This window comes from Fringilla coelebs (assembly GCF_963513975.1).
Source record: "Fringilla coelebs genome assembly, chromosome: 2".
In the NCBI taxonomy this organism is placed as follows: Eukaryota; Metazoa; Chordata; class Aves; order Passeriformes; family Fringillidae; genus Fringilla; species Fringilla coelebs.
Genome location: NC_140029.1, coordinates 83891545 through 83912283, shown reverse-complemented (window position 1 = coordinate 83912283; position 20739 = coordinate 83891545). Strand labels below are relative to the sequence as shown.

Here is a 20739-nt window from a genome sequence, read left to right as displayed (position 1 = left end):
ACTCTACAGGAAAAGACCCAATCAGTCATGGGAAGGGTTTTTGCTGAGTTTTTTTTTTTGCTGCTAGTATATTTTTAATGTATTTACAGTTTGGATAGTACCAGAAGAAAAAGTATCTAAGTTGGCCAGGTGTCTTTATATGTTGGGAGTCACAGGTTGCAGGGGACATACAGATGTAACGTTCATCACCAGTTTACTGGTTTTCAGAGATAGGTTGCTCAAAAAGGTCCTTCTTGTTTATAATACACTTATTTTGAATATTATTTTTTTTTTTTTTAAGAAAAAGGAGATTGTTAGATTTAGCACATTATTAGACTAATTAGACCTGTTCTAACCTATCTATTCTTTAATGAGCCTAATAGTTTGCTTTTAACTCATAAGGCTTCTAGAAACATCTTGATTCATCATTTGAAATCACTAAAACGTAGAAAATTACACTAATTGCCTTGTAAATAGTTTCCCTTATTAATTATCCTTTGCTTTCAAGTGCTATGCAGGCTTGAAATTATTTTTCAAGAACCAGCTAAATTGAAACATATTTTTAAAACAAGGTTTTTATCTCACCGATAGGATTTCTAGTTGAAGTTTGTTAATATATTAAGCTAATAACTGTTATCAATGGAATGAAGAGGAATAGTTAGATCATGGCCAATGAATATCCATCCATGTACTCTGTACTGTAAATTCTAACACTTCACTTGTTTAATAAAAATCCTGTCTACATTTAAAAAAACACTAAAAAACAAACAAAAAAACCCCTACACATGTATTTTTATGAAAACTTGGCTTGTTTCCAGTGCTACAAAATTTTTTATCATATTTCTTAAAGTAACAATATGTTCCCATTAAATAGTTTCCTCAACTAAAATCACACTACAATGAATAAAATACTAAGTGCTTTGACACACACAGGTCTTTAACTAGTACAGTTCAAAATCCAGTTGTTGTTATACACGTTTACAGTGAGAGATTTAATTTTAATTTTTTTTTTTTCTTACAAAAAAATCCACAGCAATTTCCTCAGTGAAATTGCTGGAGGTTTATTTTTAAGTACTGTAATAAATGCAATTGAACTTTGGAAGTTCATTCCTTCTTCATTCATGCTGTTACCATGGAAATGTGGATTTTATGCTTAAGTGAATAAGCCTAGTTCATAAATTATAGTTCAAAAATTATAAAAGTAAAATATTAATTCACAATTGGGGGGTGATGGCAATCATGACAAGATTGGTATCATTTTCCCCAAGTTTCATTTTTCCCCAGGTTTTTCAAACAATCGTGGTAAATTATTTTTATGTGCACAAAACCAGCATAGACTTCAAATCATTTAAAGGCTTCTAATATTTTAGGCATTTTGTCTTGTGTTGAGTTGGTGGTGTTTAGTCTGCAGAAAAGGAGGCTGAGAAGGGACCTTTTCTCTCTCTCTCTCTCTCCAACTGGCTGAAATGCTGTTGTATGCTGGCAGGGTCTGTCTCTTCTTCCTGGTAACAAGTGACAGGACCACAGTAAAAGGCCTCGAGCAGTACCATGGGAGTTTTAGCTTGGATAATAGGGAGAATTTCTTCACTGGAAGGGTTTTCAAGCATTGGAACAGGCTGCCCAGGAAAGTGGTGGAATCACCATCCCTTGAAGTGTACCTCCCTATGGTGGATGTGGCACTCTAAGAACACGGTTTAGTGGTGGACGTGGTGATGGTGCTGTGTTGATGGTTGGACTTGATTATTTTAGAGGTCTTTTCCAACCTTAGCAATTCTATGATTCTGTGATTTCCAGATTAAAACTAAAGGACCAACTGAAGCAAAGGTTGCATTCTGTTCATGAGAGACTTTGAAGCTGGACAACAATTTTCCAAGAACACTATGTGTGGTTAATCTTCCTGCAGCAAAAAAACCCAGCCTAGATACTCTCCTAAGGTTCCAGATTGCCATGGCCTTTAATATGGCTGTGAATGTAAATGCCTTTTTGGAGGAGTTATCATGGGAATTCTGGTCAAGGAGAAAGGCAGGTTTTCTCTCACAGTCACAAAAATGAAGCACATATTGTGGAGACACGTTAGTAATCAGTTTGAATGAAATCCAGGAAATTCAACTGGAGATCTTCAGAATCAAAAAAGTCTTTGCAGCCTGGGTGTCTCAACTGAGGTGTTAAAGGGGTTATGTCATCTCAATCAGGATGAGGTATAAAATAAACTTGATCCATGGATTACAAGTACAGGATTGGAAAAATGAGGCTTTGAGTAACTCAAGATGAAGCTTAATCCAATTATTTTTTCTGAACCTCTGTTCCTTGTTTCTTGCTATTTTGTTTTAAGGTCATCAGGAACAATGAGGAAACCTGTCCTGAAAAAAGTCATAGAAAAGACTCACAGGATGAGGCCATTCTTCACTAATTTTTTATTTATCATTTGAACTTTATTTTATTTATTTGTTTATTTATTTTATTTATTTATTCTTTAAATTTGCTTACTATAAATGGCTTTATGATTGAAATTATGAAATAATAACTACAAAGCCTGGCTTATGAAATAGGTATACATTTTAATATTGATAAGGAATTATTTTATAAGTAAATTATATGTTTCTGTTATATATGTGATCAAAACCTTCCTCAGTGCAACCACATAAGACAGAAAGCAATGATCTGGGACTTTCTGAGGAAAAGTATTAAATGCTCAAAAATCAGGCATATGTATTAAGATTTTGCAGGAAAAAGGGAACAGAAAGTTTTCAGGGAAAACTGTGGCTTAAGTTAAATCAGCCCAGGGCAAGGTCTTTGGTGTTTACTGGCCTGGAAGTGAGGAAGAATTTTTGACACAGTAACTTATGCATCAGAATGCCAGGATATCAGAGAGCTGTTTACAGTAGTGGAGATGAGAGTTTGTAAATAATTTGTTCAGCCTTTTTCTTTCTCTTTGTGAAAACTTTAAGATATTCTGAGTTCAATCTGCTGATGAAGTTCCTATATTTTACTAGGCTTTGCTGCAGTGGACAGCCTAACAAAGACTTCTTTCCAACTGGGGCTTTGTTCCACATTCTTCTTTCTGCAGTTGTTTCCAGATTGCCCCACAGATTCAATAATTTCCATCTGGAAACTGTAGGCCCTACAGCGTCCTTGACCTGCAGTCCATATCAACAATTCCTTCAATATCCCACCCCTCAATGTGGATATCAGTGTAAGGAACTTCTTGCGGATGTGGAAAATAACATTTTTATATGACAGTTTAAAGTCTTAGAAATGGGGGAAAGAGTAAAATAATTTCAATTTAGAGCTCCTGTGCTGAAATTAGAGTTATTTCGGCAATGCAGGACTAGGGCGCTATATAGATTGTATCACTGGAATGTGCAAGGACAGGAAGTGGTGGAGCATGAGTGTAATCAGAGTGCCATGACTGCACAAGCCAGTACCTCCTGCGAAAAGAGGGAGAATTACACCTCTGGCTACTCAAAGTCAGTGACGTAGATTGTCAGTGTTGATACCTATAAGCATTGCATGGCCTACAAATAGCCTTGCAAACCTCCACCATTATGGCCAATTTCCTGCAGACATCCACACTTCCCTCTTTTGGACAACAGGAGTGTCATTTTCCCCTCCGTCCACTCAGACAGCAATGCACCCTCTTCTTTAGACCTTTCCCCCTCTAATTTTCTCTTTATTTCATAGCTAATCTTTGCTTTCTTTGTGGTCATCACAGGGCGATCACAAAATCTGTCTCATTGCATTTTTTAAGACCAACTTATAATATTTATCCACAAATGTGTTGCTTAAGTGAAATGGGGCACACTTAAGTGACATTGCACTGCCATAAAACAAATCCTGGAGAGCGTTGGTTTCTTTACTGCATATTTAGTCTATTTTTCTGTTGGTACACTCTTTTAAAGTACCACCCTGTCCATCATGCCCAGAAAAAAACAAACAACCCAAACTTGAAAATGCTTAGGTGTCTGAGGATGAAAAATGTTATTCCACAGTATGGTTCCAGTGTTACCCCAGAGAAGTGGTGGATGCTTAATCCCTGGCACTGTTCATGGCTAGGTGAGATGGGGTTCTGGGCAATCTGGTCTAGTGGGTGACATCCCTGCCCTGGCAGGGTGTCGGATCTAGATGATCTTTAAAATCCCTCCCAATTCAAGCCATTCTGTGATTCTGTGGTTGTCTCAGCTCTGTGCCAGTATAGTGCCATGGCACTGTGGTGGTTCTGGAGCACAACTTCAGGACACAACAGCCACAGGACATTCCTACTGCTAGTACTACTACTATTACTGCTACTAGCTCCTGAACTTTTCTTCTGGGCAGTGATGGATGCTGCAAAGGGCTGTGCCCTCCTCGCTGCTCTGAAGCAGACTGGCCTCAGGCCCTCCTGAGATCAAAGCCTTCCAAGGCAGCATGTTCCTTCTGCTCTCTTTGTACCTCTGAAGACAACCAGGGTTTCCTTCTGAGCGCTCCCTTCTGCCCTTCTGAAGGCACAGGAGCAAAGAGTAACAATGGAATTTCACAGCTCAACATAGTGGCTCCAGTTTCTGTTATCTAAGAATATTCAGGTCACCAGTTGTGTGTCTTTTTAAAGAGGGTCTGTGGTATGGCTCCTTTGGACTACTGTCTCTCTACCGGTTTTATTCTTAACCTTCTTTTTTTTTTCTTTTTAATGGAATAACTTTAATCTGTAGGGTTTTTCCCTATTGTCACCCGTTTAAAAAGGCCCTGAGTGCTGCAAATATGCTGGTGTTTTTTGGCATGTCTGGATGACTCAGCCAGAGGTTTTTCCCCACTCATTTTTAATGACTCTGTATCTTTAACTGTAACTATCACCGACATGTGATGCTTTTGAGCTGTTAAGTCATCATAAAATACTGTATGTCCTTGATGACAATGTTTTGTTTAACAATTAGGCTGCTGTGATAAGAGATGTCTTGGCAGAGGTGAAAAAGCCTTGCAGGGATCTGCTTGTGTAGATTACCTGAAGCAGCCCCTGATAAATGTTTTGGGTTGGTCTGCTAGCAAAGTAAAACTTTGTTGGCTGCTGCACAGGTCTCAACTGTCTGGCAAATTGTCACGTGCCCCACAGTTATTACAGGAGGCAGCTACCACATGCGTGAGGGTCTCTCTTTCCCCTCGCAGTATTACGAGGGTCAGTCTATAATTTTCTGGGTAATTTTTCCTCCTAGATGCTCAGAAGCCATGGGAGTTTTTTCTGAGTGAAGACTTTAGGACTGCGTTACTTCTTGTTTTCTTAAATTAGTCTGAATTTTATGTCCAGGTAATCACTCAGAAATTGTACCGTTATGCAGCCTTGCTTTCTTTTAGTGAGATGTTCCCCATGTTGGGTTTGTTTGCCTAAACCCAAAACCATTAACTTCTTTAGGATTGAGAAAGTTTTTTTCAAAGACTTTGCTGACTGAAACCTTGTGCAATTCCTTTGGCAGAAAGAAAGCTTGAATTTGATCTTCATGTGCAGCTACATGCTTGCCTGAACCTTGCCTCACTTCTCAGGACTGTGCATCTTTTCATCTCTGCTTTTTTAATTGCATTTCTCTGTGGATCAGAATTCCCCAAGATCTATGATATTTTTTTTCAATTCCTAAGATACTTAATTTTAATTTTTAGTGTACTGTACTGCAAAATAAACCATGATTCCTTTAACTTTCTATTCACTGTGGATCAGAATTCCCCAAGATCTATGATATTTTTTTTCAATTCCTAAGATACTTAATTTTAATTTCTAGTGTACTGTACTGCAAAATAAACCATGATTCCTTTAACTTTCTATTCACTTGAAGAATGACAAAAAATGTGTTAATTAATTCTCCCATGCTTTTGCTGAGCACCACATTACTATGTTTTAGCTTATTTGATGGATATTGCTGTAGCCAAAGTCTGAACCACCATAAGTTTAGGGTACTCCAGCTTTTTCAACTATGACATCTAGACCTCAGTTTCATTACTAACAAAAATCTCAGAATTTTTAAAATCAGGGTTTAAAAAAAAAGTTTTAAAATCAGGGTTCATCTCTTTTGTTGTGGAAGTCATTGTTTGTGCCAAAGAAGGCTGTGATTACTAATTACTTAATTTGTATGACAGATGGAGCTGGGGATCAAATTAAGTAGCTGTCTTGGGCTACATTACAGAGCAATATCTAGCTTTAAACACGACTGCCTTTTTCATTCCTAAAAAAAGGCACAAACAATGACAAGCTAAAAATAGCTGTTCTCTTGGAGTTGACGACAGTTTCTGAGAGCTTGTCTTTAGGAAGATGTTGGAAAAAACCTTGCTGTCTTTTCCCCTCCCCCTTATCCTTCTTTAAATGCACACCCTTCTGTTTAAGCTTGTTCACCCCATTGCACACAGAAAGATACCCACTGATTTGGTTAGGACTTCAGTGTTTCTGAGGATTTCCAAGGGGGTTTACATAAAACATTTAAAGAAATCTAAAAGTCACTGCAGATATTTCTATTAAGTTATGCTTATCCTATGTGAATTGCTCTGTGCTGATAGAGAAGGAGGTAGTAAAGCCTCTTTCACTCTTTCCCTCCCACAGTATCTGCTGCAGTGGGGAAAAAAAAAAAAAAAGCCTGTCTTCTGGTTTTATTCCCGGAGATTACTTCATAATTCAGTACTGATAGCGGTGGTTTCCGGTGCTGTAAACAGAGTTGAGTCTTTGACTTTGTGCCTCTGCAGCCCAGTAAACAATCAGTTAATTCGCAGCATCCCAGCGGTTGACAGGAGTGAGAGAAGTGGTTTGATTTTATTTTTGTGCTTGTGAATTAAAGCTTTGCCTTCTGGCTAGGTTCTGAGTTCCCTCGTTCTAGAAGACATTGGAGCATTTTGAATTCAGAATATGTAGTTACAAATGTGAGGGCGCAGACTTCTTCCAGGATTTTTCTGCTTTCATTTTAATTTTTCTTTGTGTTTCTAATCCGAAGCAAGCAAGAGAACAGTTCGAAAGCAATGTCCAGTGCCTGAGCTGGGAGCACAATGCAGTTCAGGATATTTAGAGCTAGTCCGCTGCATTTTTATTAAATGAGAGGGAAGGAGTAGGTGGGACTTTTTATTTAAAAATAGATTAGCACAGGGAACTGAACTTGCATTTGAGGAAACGTTAATAAGCCAGCCAGCCATTGTCCTTAATCAGAGACTGTATTTGTAAGTAGAACATGTTGAATCTGTCATGATTGATGACGTTGTCTTTGTTAAAAGGGATGCTGCATCTTTAACAAGAGCAGACAGAAGCAGTGCAGAATCTACAGTAAATTTGAGACTTGGAAGAGAAACCTTTCTTCATTTTTCTGTGTATAACATTCGTAAAATATTGAATAGGAGAACATCAAAGCCAGGGGGAAATATAAGTAACTCACTGCGTACGTTTTAATTCCTCACCTTTCCCCCCTGGCTGAGTTCCCCCTCCTTTTTCCCCCCTGAATTTAAAATGCTGGAAGGAAAAGCAACTGAGGTCCAAGTTTCAGATGCTGAATTCTCTGCTAATTGAAATTACTGGGCATATTTCTATATATAGTTGCTGAAGAGATATGTAGCTTTCACTCAGTGCCTTCAAGACATGTCTTTTTGTAGTCAGAAAAACAGAGATCAATGCATTTTCAAACTGACAGAGGGAACGGATGCTCCTTAGTAGCACATGCTCGGGATCGTGTGTGTACCGTTTGTGCAGAGCAGAGACGCTGAATACTGGTCCATATGCTCCTTGTTTACTGCAATGTTTTTTGCATGTTACTGTGCACTCCGGACTAATGTGAAGGTAAGAGGGGACGAGACAACAATTTGGCAGGAATGTACATGTAAAACCAGCTGCAGAAAATGTCTACCTTGTGTTGCTGAGTACTTTGGAATTGCTGGCTGAATAGGCATATTATTACAGGTGGTTGTGGAGGCTTTGTTTTATCGTTGTCTGTGTGGCTAAAGCATAGAAGCATGTTTGAATTTTGCAGTTTAGCGACCTTCAGTTTTTAACTGCTTGCAGTTCAGGTGCTGGGCTTTTATGGTCTGATAAACATGTTTTGCTACTGTCCAGGTAGGCCAGAGAAAAGATGCCAAAGGGTGTTTGTACAAGGCTACATAGCTTTATACAGGGTAAGAATTCCTATAGTCGGGTCCCCCATGCATCCTCCCAGGGATGCTGCTTGCATGCTTTCTTGTTGATTACTTGTCTGAAAGCCGGGAGTGTTGCTGCTGCTATCCGGGTTGGTTTTTGTGCCGATGTGTTTCTAATTTGAACCAAAATGCACAGAAACAAATTACAAGCAATGTCTTAAGAAATAAAGGATTATTACTGCAAAATGCTACAGGAAAATGCCAGCTGGCTGCACCGGTCTCACAGTAACTATTAAGTAGGATTTGTCACTAATGTCAACATTTGCTTGCTCTGTTAATTAGAGTCAGAACTTCAATAAAAGTTGCTGGATATATTACCTTCTCTGCAAGTAGGACAATATTAGCAGACAGATTTGCTGGCATTGAATCGAGCTCTCAGCCAAGCTGTGGGCCAGCTGTGGGAATCCAGTTGCATAATTTAAATGAATTACAGTCCTTAGCCAACATATTGGGGAGTCACTTCTGGCATTCTTGCTTCTTCAAGTTCGAATAAGTGTATCTGTCTGGGAAGGAAAGCACTGGCAAATGACGGATAATAATAGTTAGAACAGTTTTACCTGCAGAAGTATTCCAAGGATTTTTTGCTTTCAAACTGCTTTAAGCATGCCTCTAACTTAAAGTGAGTTTTCTGTATTTGTACTTGGTTTGATAATATTAAACTTCATATTTATTTGTTAGCTCAAAATGTTTGTTGTCATTTGGTTAAAAAAGTATTTTGCATTAAAAGTTCACATTCTAAGAGCCTGCTCCTATGTTTTTGCTCAAAGTCTGTACTGTTGCTTGCTGTAATAAATTGCTAAGCTTTCACATTTTATTACTTTTTAATTAACTTTTGCAATTATGATCCACTTCTAAGGAGGAATTCTTTAAATCTGTGGATAACAAGCCAAAAAATACAAGTTAAAGCCTTTAATGCCATTCTGTCTTCCTAAATACATACATTATCCTCTCCTTATGCTTTCCTATAATGTTTTTGCAGGTTAGTAAATTTTATATGTTTTATATTCCCTGTGATCTATGTAGTAAATTTTCAATATAGAAATGTTTTGACACTAACCATCCTTTGTTGCTCATTTTTTCCCTCAGCCTGCAGTACTGTACTGAAGATCTTCTGTAAAAGTGGGGTTGTTGTTGAGATATGATTTCTCAGTTTAAATAAGAATAGGTACAGGGGAAATTTCAATGACTATTTTTACTGTAATTTCCATGAGATAACCTTGTCAATAAGTACCTCAGGAACTGCTAGAAGTCTCATGGGTTTAACTTTTGAAATGTCTTTGTTTCCATTCATAGACAGAAGAAAAAAGTGAGAGGTTTGTACCAGTACAAGTCTGACAATTGTTTGGACAAGGCAGTTTTAATTTGCTGGAACTTCTTCAACTGTTGAGTATTTCTGAAACAATTGTTTATTATACAGTATCTGCTATTTACATGATATTATTCTGAGGATGTTACCTCCAGATGTTTTACTTTCAGTAAACTCATCCACTTTCAATGTATACTTTGATCATCTACTTTGCAAGCTCTACATTAGTCTACAATACTGTAATAAAGCAGTACAAACTTTGCCAATCCCCCCCGAAACTGCTCAGGTATGGCAGCACCACTTATGCCTTCAGTTTTTCCTGTTTTCTTTTTCTGACATTGAAGTTTGTTTAATAAATAGGAGTTCATTGAAAGGAGCCTGGTCATTGTACAATATGTTATATAGTGTTTATGAAGAACTCTGTTGCTTTTAACTTGGTTGGCACTAACATAACCCACAGCTCTATGGGTGGCCAAAATAAATTAAAAACATTATAAAACATCTGTTTTGCGTTTTACATTTTCCCCCTTTATGGGTGGAAAAATCCTAGTGGGGCTCAAATATTTTAGTCTTTAAGTCATAAGATAGAATAAAACTATAAGTACAGGCTGTAACAGGAAATAGATTTGCTTGGCCTGGAAAATGAAAAAGGAAAGCAATTGGGTCTGTTTCTGATGGCAGCTGTACATTATGGCTTTAGAGAAAGCAGATTTTTCAAGTTCAAGGTAGGACTCTCACTTCTTGATTGCCAGTCTGTAGGAGACTGCCCATGTGAACTAGGGTTGCATGTGCAGGCCTATCAAAAGAGAGGTCTACTCCATGCATTCTTAATCAAAGTCTATTTGTACAGCTGACTAAAGAACAGTACTGACTTTGAACATGTACCTGCCTATGTGGATGCTTATTGCTTCCTGCCTGAGTTCTGGGTAAAATTGGCAAAAAGATGTCTGAGAAGTTATGAGCAAAATATCTTTGTCTCTCAGAATTTCTCTGAACCTGCATTTTGAATTATTAAAAAAAAAAAGGAAAAATAACTATTGCTTACTATTGCCTGTTTACCACATACAGTATTGTTAGAATTCTACATTTTGGACCGATCTCTTCCTTGCTCTCTCATGTATGCATAATTTTGTACCTCAGTGGAAGAAACCAAAAATGAGCAGAAAAGTCAGGGAATTAAAATCTAAAAGTGGTTCCTCCCAAATCAGAAGTGTTCTTGTGGAACTGTGCAGTGTGCCTGAAAAAGTGAACTCTTGCTATACGCAGTAGTTAAATATATTATTGTATTTTCAGCATGAGTAAATCTTGGGCTAACTATGGCAGGGGGCTGCCTGATGTCAAGTGGTTTTTGTTTTAATTGTGTCCACTGTGTATTGAAAATACTTTATTCATATGCAAGAGATTTTAAGAGGTTGTCATTAAAACCTTTCTGTTCTTGGTTCAGGCAAGCATTTTAAACTCCCTCAATATTAGCAATATTTCTTGTAAAACTATGGCTAACATTGCAAATATTTAGGCTCCATAGTCTTACCTAAGCTTTAAAAACTTTGTTGGATTGTTTCTGGCTTTTCTTAAAAGTTTTGCCTTCCCCTGGCCTTGATGAACTCTCTGTGTAGTTCTGACAGATTTTTCTGTGAATCTGGGCTGCTATTTCTGGCTGACAGTTTGAGGGTCTTACTGGAGGCACAGCTGTTGCTTCTGGGAATTTGGGTAGCAGAGCTGAAGTCTTCCATTTGTACTTTAGCACAGAACTAGATGTGAGTGTTGGGCTCTCTCACCTTGAAGCATCTCCTTTTCAGCAGCAGTCAGCACTGGCTCTGGGGTCGTCAGAGCTTCATGTAAAGAATGTTGTGAATTCAGATCCAGACTCTTTGAAGAGCCAAAGGCTTCCCAGGAGGTTCAGAGTTACTTCAGCAGGAGTTTAAGGCTGTCTTCATGTTAATGGGTATGCTTGGCACCTCACAGAACTGAGCTCCTGCCTGAAACTTGGGTTAGCTAAGAGCTTTTTTTGGTTATGGCTGCTAACTGTGGGCTACCTATGTTATCTGAAAGTATCTTGCTAAAAGATTTTGCCTGTGTCAAACAGTTACCGTGATGCGACTGAAATGTTTTGTCACTTTTGCTTTGTCACTTTTTGAGGATCTCAGATGATGGAGAGGACCTGTTGGGGTAGGAATGGAGCATGGGCCCATGGAGGGTGTTGGGAGCTGGAATCCTTTAATCACTTTACCTTTCTGTGTTCATCCTCTTTTTCCACATGCATTGCAAAAATAGAAATAATTATTTTAACCTAGAAGCTTCCAATTGCAACCTAAATTAAGGATTAACAGTAAAGGCAGAGGAACCATAATAACAAGTAGCAAAATGTTTCACTGCCCAAAGCGATAAGACATCACAAATGACAACTGAACTTCTGACTTCTGTCTGCATTTTTACGCACAGCTGTAATTCCTCCTCTCTGCCCATCTGTATTAATGATATAATAACATAATTAAGTTGTATATATCCTATATATTGTCACCTGTACCAAGAGTTGTTTTGGTCTTCCAAAGGAAAAGAACTTATGGATCTTTCAGACTTGGGCCTGTATTGCCAAATTTTGTCCTGCTGTGCTCTTATGGTGTGCTTTGCAAAGGGTGGATGAAGTGAAAAAGGACTTCAAGCTCTCACAGACTTCCAAACATGATCCTTGGTTTCTTATGCATATTTTCCTCCTTTAAATGTTCAATCATGCACCATCATCTAGCACTTCTCGATGAAGTGAGGAACAGTTCAAAAGCCACAGGGATGGCTTTGATGTAGCATTTTAAAAGGAGCAAGTAGGAAAGATTGGTTTCTCACTTTTCCTAATGTAATTAAGAATTGACTCATGAGCAATTTTTATTTGAGTTTACTCCTTTTTGTAGTTCTCATCATGTCTGACAGTCTGACTTTCTTTACTCATAACTGCAGAGACAGAACTACAAGTGGCAGGTTAAAGAACAGTTCCTCTGCTACCTTAGGACACCAAGGCAAAGTGTGGGTTAGTACTAGAAATCAAACAAAACTGATTTGGAATTTCCACCCTGAGAAGTTTGAGGATAAGGAGAAGGGTAATACTATATAGGCTGTGAATATCTAGTTGCATTTCTGTAATAGACCTTTTCATCTGCTTATAAAATATTTGCCCAGGCTGTAAAATAAGCAAGACCTTGAACTTTCTAAGGGATTTGTGCAACACATGTGGGATCTAGCCTCAAGAGCTGAAGCCAGCTGAGGTGTTTGTGCTGTTGTCATCCTTTTGCTAGATAAGGATGGAATTTTAGGGAAGTCATAACTCATTGCAAAAAAAAAAACCTTTAGTGATTTCTTGGACCAGCTTCTACAAAGGTATCTCAAAACTGACATTAACAACACGGCATTTCTTTATTTTGGTATCTTGCAGTACGACTTGTGCTTATGATTCATAGAAAGGTAAAGTTCTCATTTATGGCCCAGTTTTTGCAGTCACACCAGTGACATTATTAGGAATTCCTCAGGAAATCTGTATCCAGTCTCACACTGTTCAAACAATAGTTCTGTCTTGAGTAAGAAGTACATTGTTTAAATCTTGAACGTTGATTTTTCCACTTTTAAAATCAAACTTGGGAAGATTTGTAAGCATTTGTAATACCTAAATATATACTTTACCACTCCTCTCAGCTTCAAGTGCTGATTTACAGTACCCGACCATAACAAGTTATGAATGAAAGAGGTAATTAGACTAGATTAATAACACAGCAGCACCTCCAGTTTTCTGGATACGATAAGACTGGGACTATATTTAACCCATAGACTAAAATAATATTCCCTTAAAGACATTAAAAATGTGTGAATAGGTGCAGAGATGCTAACATGACAAGCACGGTGTAAGGATTTAAATTCACTACTAAGAATTCTTTATGAACTCTAAGCAAATATGAATATTTTTCTATGGGGATAAGGGGCACTCATCTAAAGTTAGAAGAGTTAGTCACAAAAATAGTGGTTGGAAGGTATAAAGAAGCTAGGCACTGATTTCTTCATTCAGAAATTTCTGGATAGATAATAATACTGAGAAAAATATTTCCGTTCAATTTTGTGTCTCTCATTTTAATGTGGACGCATTAGAGATTATCTAATGAGCTGTTCCTATCAGAGATATATAATTGGGCTTTTTGTTAGAGGAGAATTAGAAAAGATCTAGGACTGCAAAGGCATTTAAATTTACTGGGTTTTAAATATGTGCAAGGAACTAGAATATAGCATCATGTCTATATGTGACAATTTTATGTTTACATAAAAATGATGAAGAGTTAAATCCTCTACTGTTAAATCACTGCTGATAGGCTTGCCCTATGTGCTTAAGATGCCAGTGTTTGCGTGATTTTTATGAGATTGCGTAGAAATTAGAAGAGCAGTCCTGAATGCAGTGCTGCCTAAAAAATGCAGTGATTCCAGGCAAAAGCAAGGGCTGTTTTATTTCTTTGAGAAATGCTGTAGCTCCTACTACATAGGTGGGGAGAAGTGCAGGAGACCATTAATCAGTGGTGGATGGAGTTGAAAAAAGCTTTTCACAATTAAAGACTGCCCAGAGATCTCTCCTGGTTTTCTTCTACCTACATTCACTTCCAACTTCACCTGTTTTCCCTGTCCCATTTGTTGGTGCTAAGTTGGAATAAAGATGGTGTCTGGTTGAGTGGCAGATTCTGTTCTCCAGGGTGAACTTCTCAGGCGTGTCCTGTCTTTGTGCTACTGCATGGACATGCTGAGATGTTTCGGTCCCATCTTTTTGGTATGGGATGAATGCATGAAATGCTTGTATCCATTCTCAGAAGGGGAAGCATCTGTTCCTTTCCTTCTGTGCTATCCTTACAGACAGTTGGAAACACAGAAAGTGTCTTAAATGTCTTTTGCAAGTTAAGATGCAAAAGAAGATTTCAAAAGGTGATTTTTTTTTTCTTCTCTTATGGACTCCCACAAAAGTAATGAACTCCAGAACACATTCCGTGTAGGCAGCCTGCATTCCACCTGTGGTCGCATGTCAAAATAATGTGAATACAGAAGTTAATAATATTATAATGTTAATACAGAAGTTAATAATATTAGCTACACTAATACAGAAGTTACAGAATGAAAAAATCCTATTATTAAAGGCATGGCCATCACTGTTTTCTCAGATGAGGAGGAAGTATCTGATTTTTCCCTTTGCTACTCCAGACAGATCTAAGTGTTTGCAATAGTATAAATGCTCCTGATAATTGAGTCGCTTCCAGACTTTTTCTGGAAAGACAAGTAAACCAAAATCTGAATCCCATAAAGCAAAATTTTTCTTTTAGTCTCATGCTCACCAGAGAATCAAATTTCTCAAATTTCAAGCAGGACTCTCTGCAGAGAAGTAGTTAGAAAGACTTTCCTGCATTTGATAGCATAGAGGTTCATGAAAACTTTTGAAAAGGAAGATTAACTGGAGAAGTAAAATTCAGAAAATAATTTTTATCTGAGTTGCAGGACAGATGAAGAGAAATATTGTGGATACATCACACATATTTGCATATATTTTGGACAGGATTTTCAGCCTGCTCAGATTTGTTTTCAAAACTTCAGTTTTCATTTGCAAACAAAATCAAGTGGCTGAGCTTTCAGGTTGAGCAGAACAATCACAGTTACTCTAGTTCGTCAGAGCAGACTGTATAGCTAACATGAGCTGTTGGAGGAAGGATCCAGCTCTTGACACTGGCCCTACCTTTTAGAAAAACATTCTGTTTCTGTTGAAAAATTTCTGATGATCAGAACCTCTCACACATTTACGAATGTATTATTCCAGGGGTTAATTAGTCTTTTGGAGGCATGTACCATATTTCTAATCTGAATTAAACTAGTCTCAGCTTCCAGCTTTGAGCACTTTTCAGTTTTTTGCCTCTTAATCCTCTGGACTGAGGAGCCCACTGCAAAGGGTTGTGTCCCTGTCAGTAGCTCTGGGCTACAGTAAAGACATCATCTAATCATCTCTTTGATTAAGTAAATACACTGAGCTCCTGGCATCTCTTACTGCAAGGCATGATTGTCAGAGCTCTCATCTGTCTTATGACCAGTCTTTGAGCTCTCCCTGGTTTCACAGCAGGAGTGCTGAGCTGTGCCTGCCACAGCTGCATGGAGCCTCAGAGCAGTGGCAGCCCTGTGCAGAAGTCATAAATGTCCCTGCTCCCACAGGAATGACCGTGTGCATGTCCAGGGTTACGCCGGCTCCTTTGGCCGTGCAGCTGCAGTGTTCATGTCCTGCCCCACAGCCAGCAGGATTGCCATCTACTTCACACCAGACCTCTCTGGAAAGTGCCCCTTAGGAAGAGTTGCTTTATTCCCAGAGTTAGGACTTTATTGCTGTCTTTGTTAAAAATTACATTGACCTGTATCAGTGACCTGTCTTCAGTACCATTTACCACAATACCTCCTTTCTGTCATTGCTAAATTGGACAGTAGGAAGTGACTGAATTTTCTACCAGACTAGACAGCATTTGAAAAACATAGGGCCAGGATCAGTCCCTGAGGATCCTGCCAAACACAGGTGATCAACTCTCCCCTTTCTAGTTGCATGCTAAATTCTGTCAATTAGATACTTTTTAATCCATTTTATATGTGCCTTTAAAAAAAAAAATATTAAAAAAATCCCATTAATTTCTGGGATGATTTACAGAATCTAAGTATATTATGCCAGTGTTTTTACCAGTGCCAGTCACATTTATAATCCCATCTAAAATAGTTATGATGATATTTCCTTTGACAATATCTGTTTTCCATTGATTTAGCATTGTGTGTATTTCTGTTCTTCAGAAATTAGTATCTGTTTTACCAGAAGCTCCATGCTAAGTGCTTGGCTAATTAGCCATGACTAGCACAGTAGAAATTCCTAGGAATGAATCTCTTTAAAACTTGTCCTTGCTTAAATTCCTTTTTAGAAATCTATCTTCAGTTAAGTACTAAGAAAAAGTCAGGAAGTCTTGAAGGGTCAAACTTCTCACGAAACAGGGACCTCACAGTTTAAATGTAAGGGGAATACATTGTGAACAAAAAAAAGCTGGTATGAAAGAGATGGTTTCTTGTATTGCACCATCTCCAGTGTCTGAAAAGCAGCAAACATTCTTCTGGGTATTCAGTGTCCTTTGGTCTCCTTTGTATCCTTAGATTATGACGGTATCAGCTAGCAGCTGACTGACTGGACATTATATGAAACATGATTTTATTAAAAAGTAAATCATACTGCATAATTCTAGGAAGGGGAAATGTTGAGACTTTGAAAGATGACTTCATTTTTACTAGATGATCTGTGAAGTCAAGAACCTGAATTCTTGCTGAGAAGGTGTTGAGAATGCTGATTAGCTCTTTCATACACTCTGTGCTATGTGCTGTGGAGATGTTATTAATTTCTTATGAAAACCTGCTTTTGTAGTGAATCACATTATACATTCATATATCTCTTGTAGTGCTTGGGCTATTAAAAACAGTGACACAAAGGCCACATGCTTGTTTCTGGCCACGTATGTAACCAAAAGATGAACATTAGGCATTTTGCCTCTAAAGGAAGAAATCTATCTGAAGAGCTCAGGTGGCATCCAACTCTCTTAACTTCAGACATAACCGATGTAAACATCTATATCTAGTGATTTCAGGCTCCCTTTAGTGTCAGTAGAGAGGAATTGTCTCTTCTAAGGCATGATTCATATGACCTAGTTTAAATATCTACATGGGGATGAGATTAATTGCGTCCTGAAAGTGCCAGTTTCTCTCCATTTGCCAGAAAAAGCTTAGGTGACTAGCTGAGATGTAGGTCTCTCTCTTACAGACATTTCCATCTGGTAAAATTAATCCTGTCCTTCCAAGCAGGAAAGATGGGATATTTAATGCTGGTCAGGCATCTTTTTCTCTCCTTTTCTTTTGCATGTAACAGAAGGAATACATAAAAATGTGGGGAGGAGGAACAAGCTGTTGCGAAGGGTCAGCCAAGATGCCCTGGAGACGAGGCAAGAGCAAGAGCTTGTGGGACTGAGAGATCATTCAATTTGTTTTCCATTGTTTTTGTCTTGGTTCTTGCTTCTAAATTACTTAATTAATATACAAAAAATAAGCAGTGAGCATTTGTACGGAGCTGTTTGCAGCATGTTTCTCTCTTGCCCAGCTGGTAGATCGGCCCATTACTTAAATGGTGTTCAATTGTATTTTATTTTAATTGCTTTAAAATTATGATACAACAAATTAAGGGCCTCATACTTAGGCCTGGTTCTTTTCTGAGCTCTGTGCAACTTTCACAGTGTAGGCAGGTGCTGCAAGGACATAAAAAAAAAAGAGAGAGAGAGAGAAAGAACTCAAGTTTTTTAGATTGAGGCACAGGGTCTTCATTTGAGCTTGGTCCCTATCAGACAGTAAATCTAGATAAATGAGAACAAGGAGGAATGTTTTAAATTAAAACAGGAGAGATTTAGATCAGATATTAGGAAGAAATTCCTCACTCTGTGACTCTGAGGATAGTGAGGCACTGGCAGAGGTTGTTCAGAGAAGCTGTGAATGCCCCATTATGGGAAACGTTCAAGAAAGTTTGGACAGGGCTTTGGGCAACCTGTTCTAGTGGAAGGTGTCCCTGTCCATGGCAAGGGTTTTGGAACCAGATGCTTTTTAAGGGAGTCTTCATATCCAAGATATTCTATGAGAAGCCAGTTCAGTTCACCTGAGAATAGACCCACACAGTTGTCCAGATGAACCATTGACTGAATCATAAACCTCACAAAGGACTCAAAAGTATGGGGTCATCTCTGGGGTACACTTGGGTAGGAAGAAGACTGAACATGAGCCTAGAAGTGTAGGTGTGGCTCTGAAAAAGCGGACCTGCTGCCAAGGATTCACCAAAAATGTCAATATCAGTAACAGAGTTCCTAATGCATCTTAAGGAGATATTTATTGAGTAACAAATAACAAATATTTATATAGTGTATCCACAATAATTTTGCTACATCTCTATAGTGCATGGTAAATTAGCAAGGAATTTAAGTGTCAGAGACTGTTTGAGGTAATCACCAAGTTTTTAAAAGTTAGAAGCTGGTTACCAGGGAATCTGTGAAGATCTAATCACTCTTAGCTGTCTGACCAAAACAGGTGACTTGATCCTGAGAATTTCCCAGGTGGATTTAAATCTTGATGTGATTTTCTAAAGAGGTCAAATTCCACAAAAGTTTGAATGGTTAAGTGAATATTTATTTCATTCTTTTTCACACCAAAAACGTAATATTTCTTAACCTAAAGACAATCTTGGTTTAATTGTAATTTGTAACTTGCTGCTATGTAAGTGATTTTAACAGAATTAAGGTAAGGGAGAATGTTTGCTCTCTTCTGTTTTCAAAGGAAGTTATATATTTAATACAGAAAAATGTTTTAATGACTTCTTGACAGGCTAATAAATAATGAATATATGGATTGTTTCCCATCAGGATATAGTTTCAAGCAGGATGATGAGAAAGGGTTAAAAAAAAAGCTTTTTTTTTTTTTTTTATCCATAGTGTTTGGAATACATTGGCTCTAATGGAAAAGGAAAAAAAAATGAAATAAAAGAGAAAATAAAAACTTTCTCCAATGATCAGTGAGGAAGAGAAGTCGTAGGGCTATACCCAGGTGATCATTCACTTCTGAGTGTCTTCTCCAGTGTGTAAGGTGCTCCTGAATACCTCTTCCAAAGTAATGCCATAGTGTTTTCAGGATCTCTTCAGTCTCCTCCATTGGTTTTTCTTGCTGTTTTGCCAACAGAGCTGGCAGGAGCACTTGTCAATCACAGTTGATAAGCTTGGCAGATACATCTTTCGAGGAAACAATCAATGGCTGTCTAAAAGATGAGTTTTACTGTTATCACCTGCTAAGTTTAGTTGAATCCCTAGCACAGGATTTAGGTACTAATCAAAATTTAGGGACTAAAGAGGGGGACTAAGGGTGAGTGAAAGGAAGAGCAATGGTGGAAAACAAGGGCTAGAGGTACTGCCACAGCAGCTGGGTAGGTGAGATGTGTCAATGGGAGCAGCTTGCTCCCAACAAGATTGCACACAAAGGACTTTGAAAGGAAAGCCCTGAGTATTACACAGATTAAGGCAATGTGCAACCAATAAAGAATGTGTGGGAGGAGAAGAAAAGAGATAGTAATGTTTTTTTCCGGTTGAATGACTACACAGGCTGTTTAACCCTCAGTGGACCTTTGTCACTCATCTTGTGATTGACTGAACAGAATACCCTTTAGACCCCTCCCATTACCCCCAGGTGCCCAGAAAAAGTATCTCTCCTCTCTCCTTACTAACTGCCAAGAGCAATGAATCACTTTTGGGTTTCCCTAGTTTATTCTGCTTTTACTCATTTTAGTTTTATTATGCCTAAATTGCATCTGCCATGGTTCTGTCTCTTCACACACTTAGAATCTCTCCACTGCTGACATTTGATGCTAGTTTCTGGCTTTGCATCAAACTTGTCTATGTATCACTACTTTTCAACAGGGTTCTTGTGTCTCTGCAGTGATATTTTGTCATTGAAATGCTGTCTGTTTCTCTTGCAGTGCACATCTTTTAGTGGATACCTTGAGACACAACTCAAAAAAATTGCTAGCCTTACTGTTTCAAATCTTCCAGAACTTTTTCCAGTTTTTACTTCCTTTTCCTTTCTGTGCCTCTCAGAAGTTCACTACTATGCCCTCTGAGAATTTGCCTTTGCATAGTGAGTTAAAGGCAATGCAATATCAGAATAATGCTATGTCATTGATACATAAACATATTTTGTTTAGAAGCAAGGGATAGCAGAAAGGCCCAGAAAATTACTGACTCTGATTTTGGTCCTACACAATTTGCAGTGTGATTTCCCATGACTGTAGTAGTGTCCTCACTGTATCTGTCTCCATCCTTCCCTTCCAGTCTGGCTTAGGGATCACTGTTCTCCTTGCTTGTCATTCCAGAGAGTTGTGTCACGATCTTCTCTTTCACTTTGCCTTTTGCAACTCAGTCCCAGTGAAAGTCTCTTTTACTGAAATACCTCATCACCTGGAAAACACTGTCCTGTGTTTTTCATAGAATCTTCCCTATGTTCAGCATTTTCTCCCCTCAAATAGCTTATCTACTTTGCTGCTCAACTCTTCTTGTTCATCAGGGAAGATATTATTTCGCCCTGTTTAACTCCTTCTTCCACAGAGAAAAAAAATTATGTTTTTCTCCTCCTTTCTTTACCAGATTATACCAATTCCTGTTTAGTTTAAAAACAAATTAAAAGAAGTATTTTCCTCCCTTCTCTAATTACTTGTTAAGTCTAAAATGTTATCAGCC

The 20739-nt window shown here is 38.2% G+C and overlaps 1 protein-coding gene across 4 annotated transcripts in view; it reads left to right on the top strand.

Annotated features, from left to right (window-relative positions):
- The window catches only part of DLG2 (discs large MAGUK scaffold protein 2), a gene marked incomplete at its 5' end in the record, with an annotated part of 981693 nt that overhangs the window by 254167 nt on the left and 706787 nt on the right, over window positions 1-20739 (top strand). For 3 of the 4 annotated variants that reach the window (XM_084227144.1, XM_084227143.1, XM_084227141.1), the window contains one exon: window positions 7706-7747. The exons of the other annotated variant lie outside the window; for it this stretch is intronic. In XM_084227144.1, coding sequence (XP_084083270.1) covers window positions 7706-7747 — 42 coding nt within the window. Of the gene's footprint in view, window positions 1-7705; window positions 7748-20739 lie in introns of those variants that run through there. 4 annotated transcript variants of the gene reach the window in all.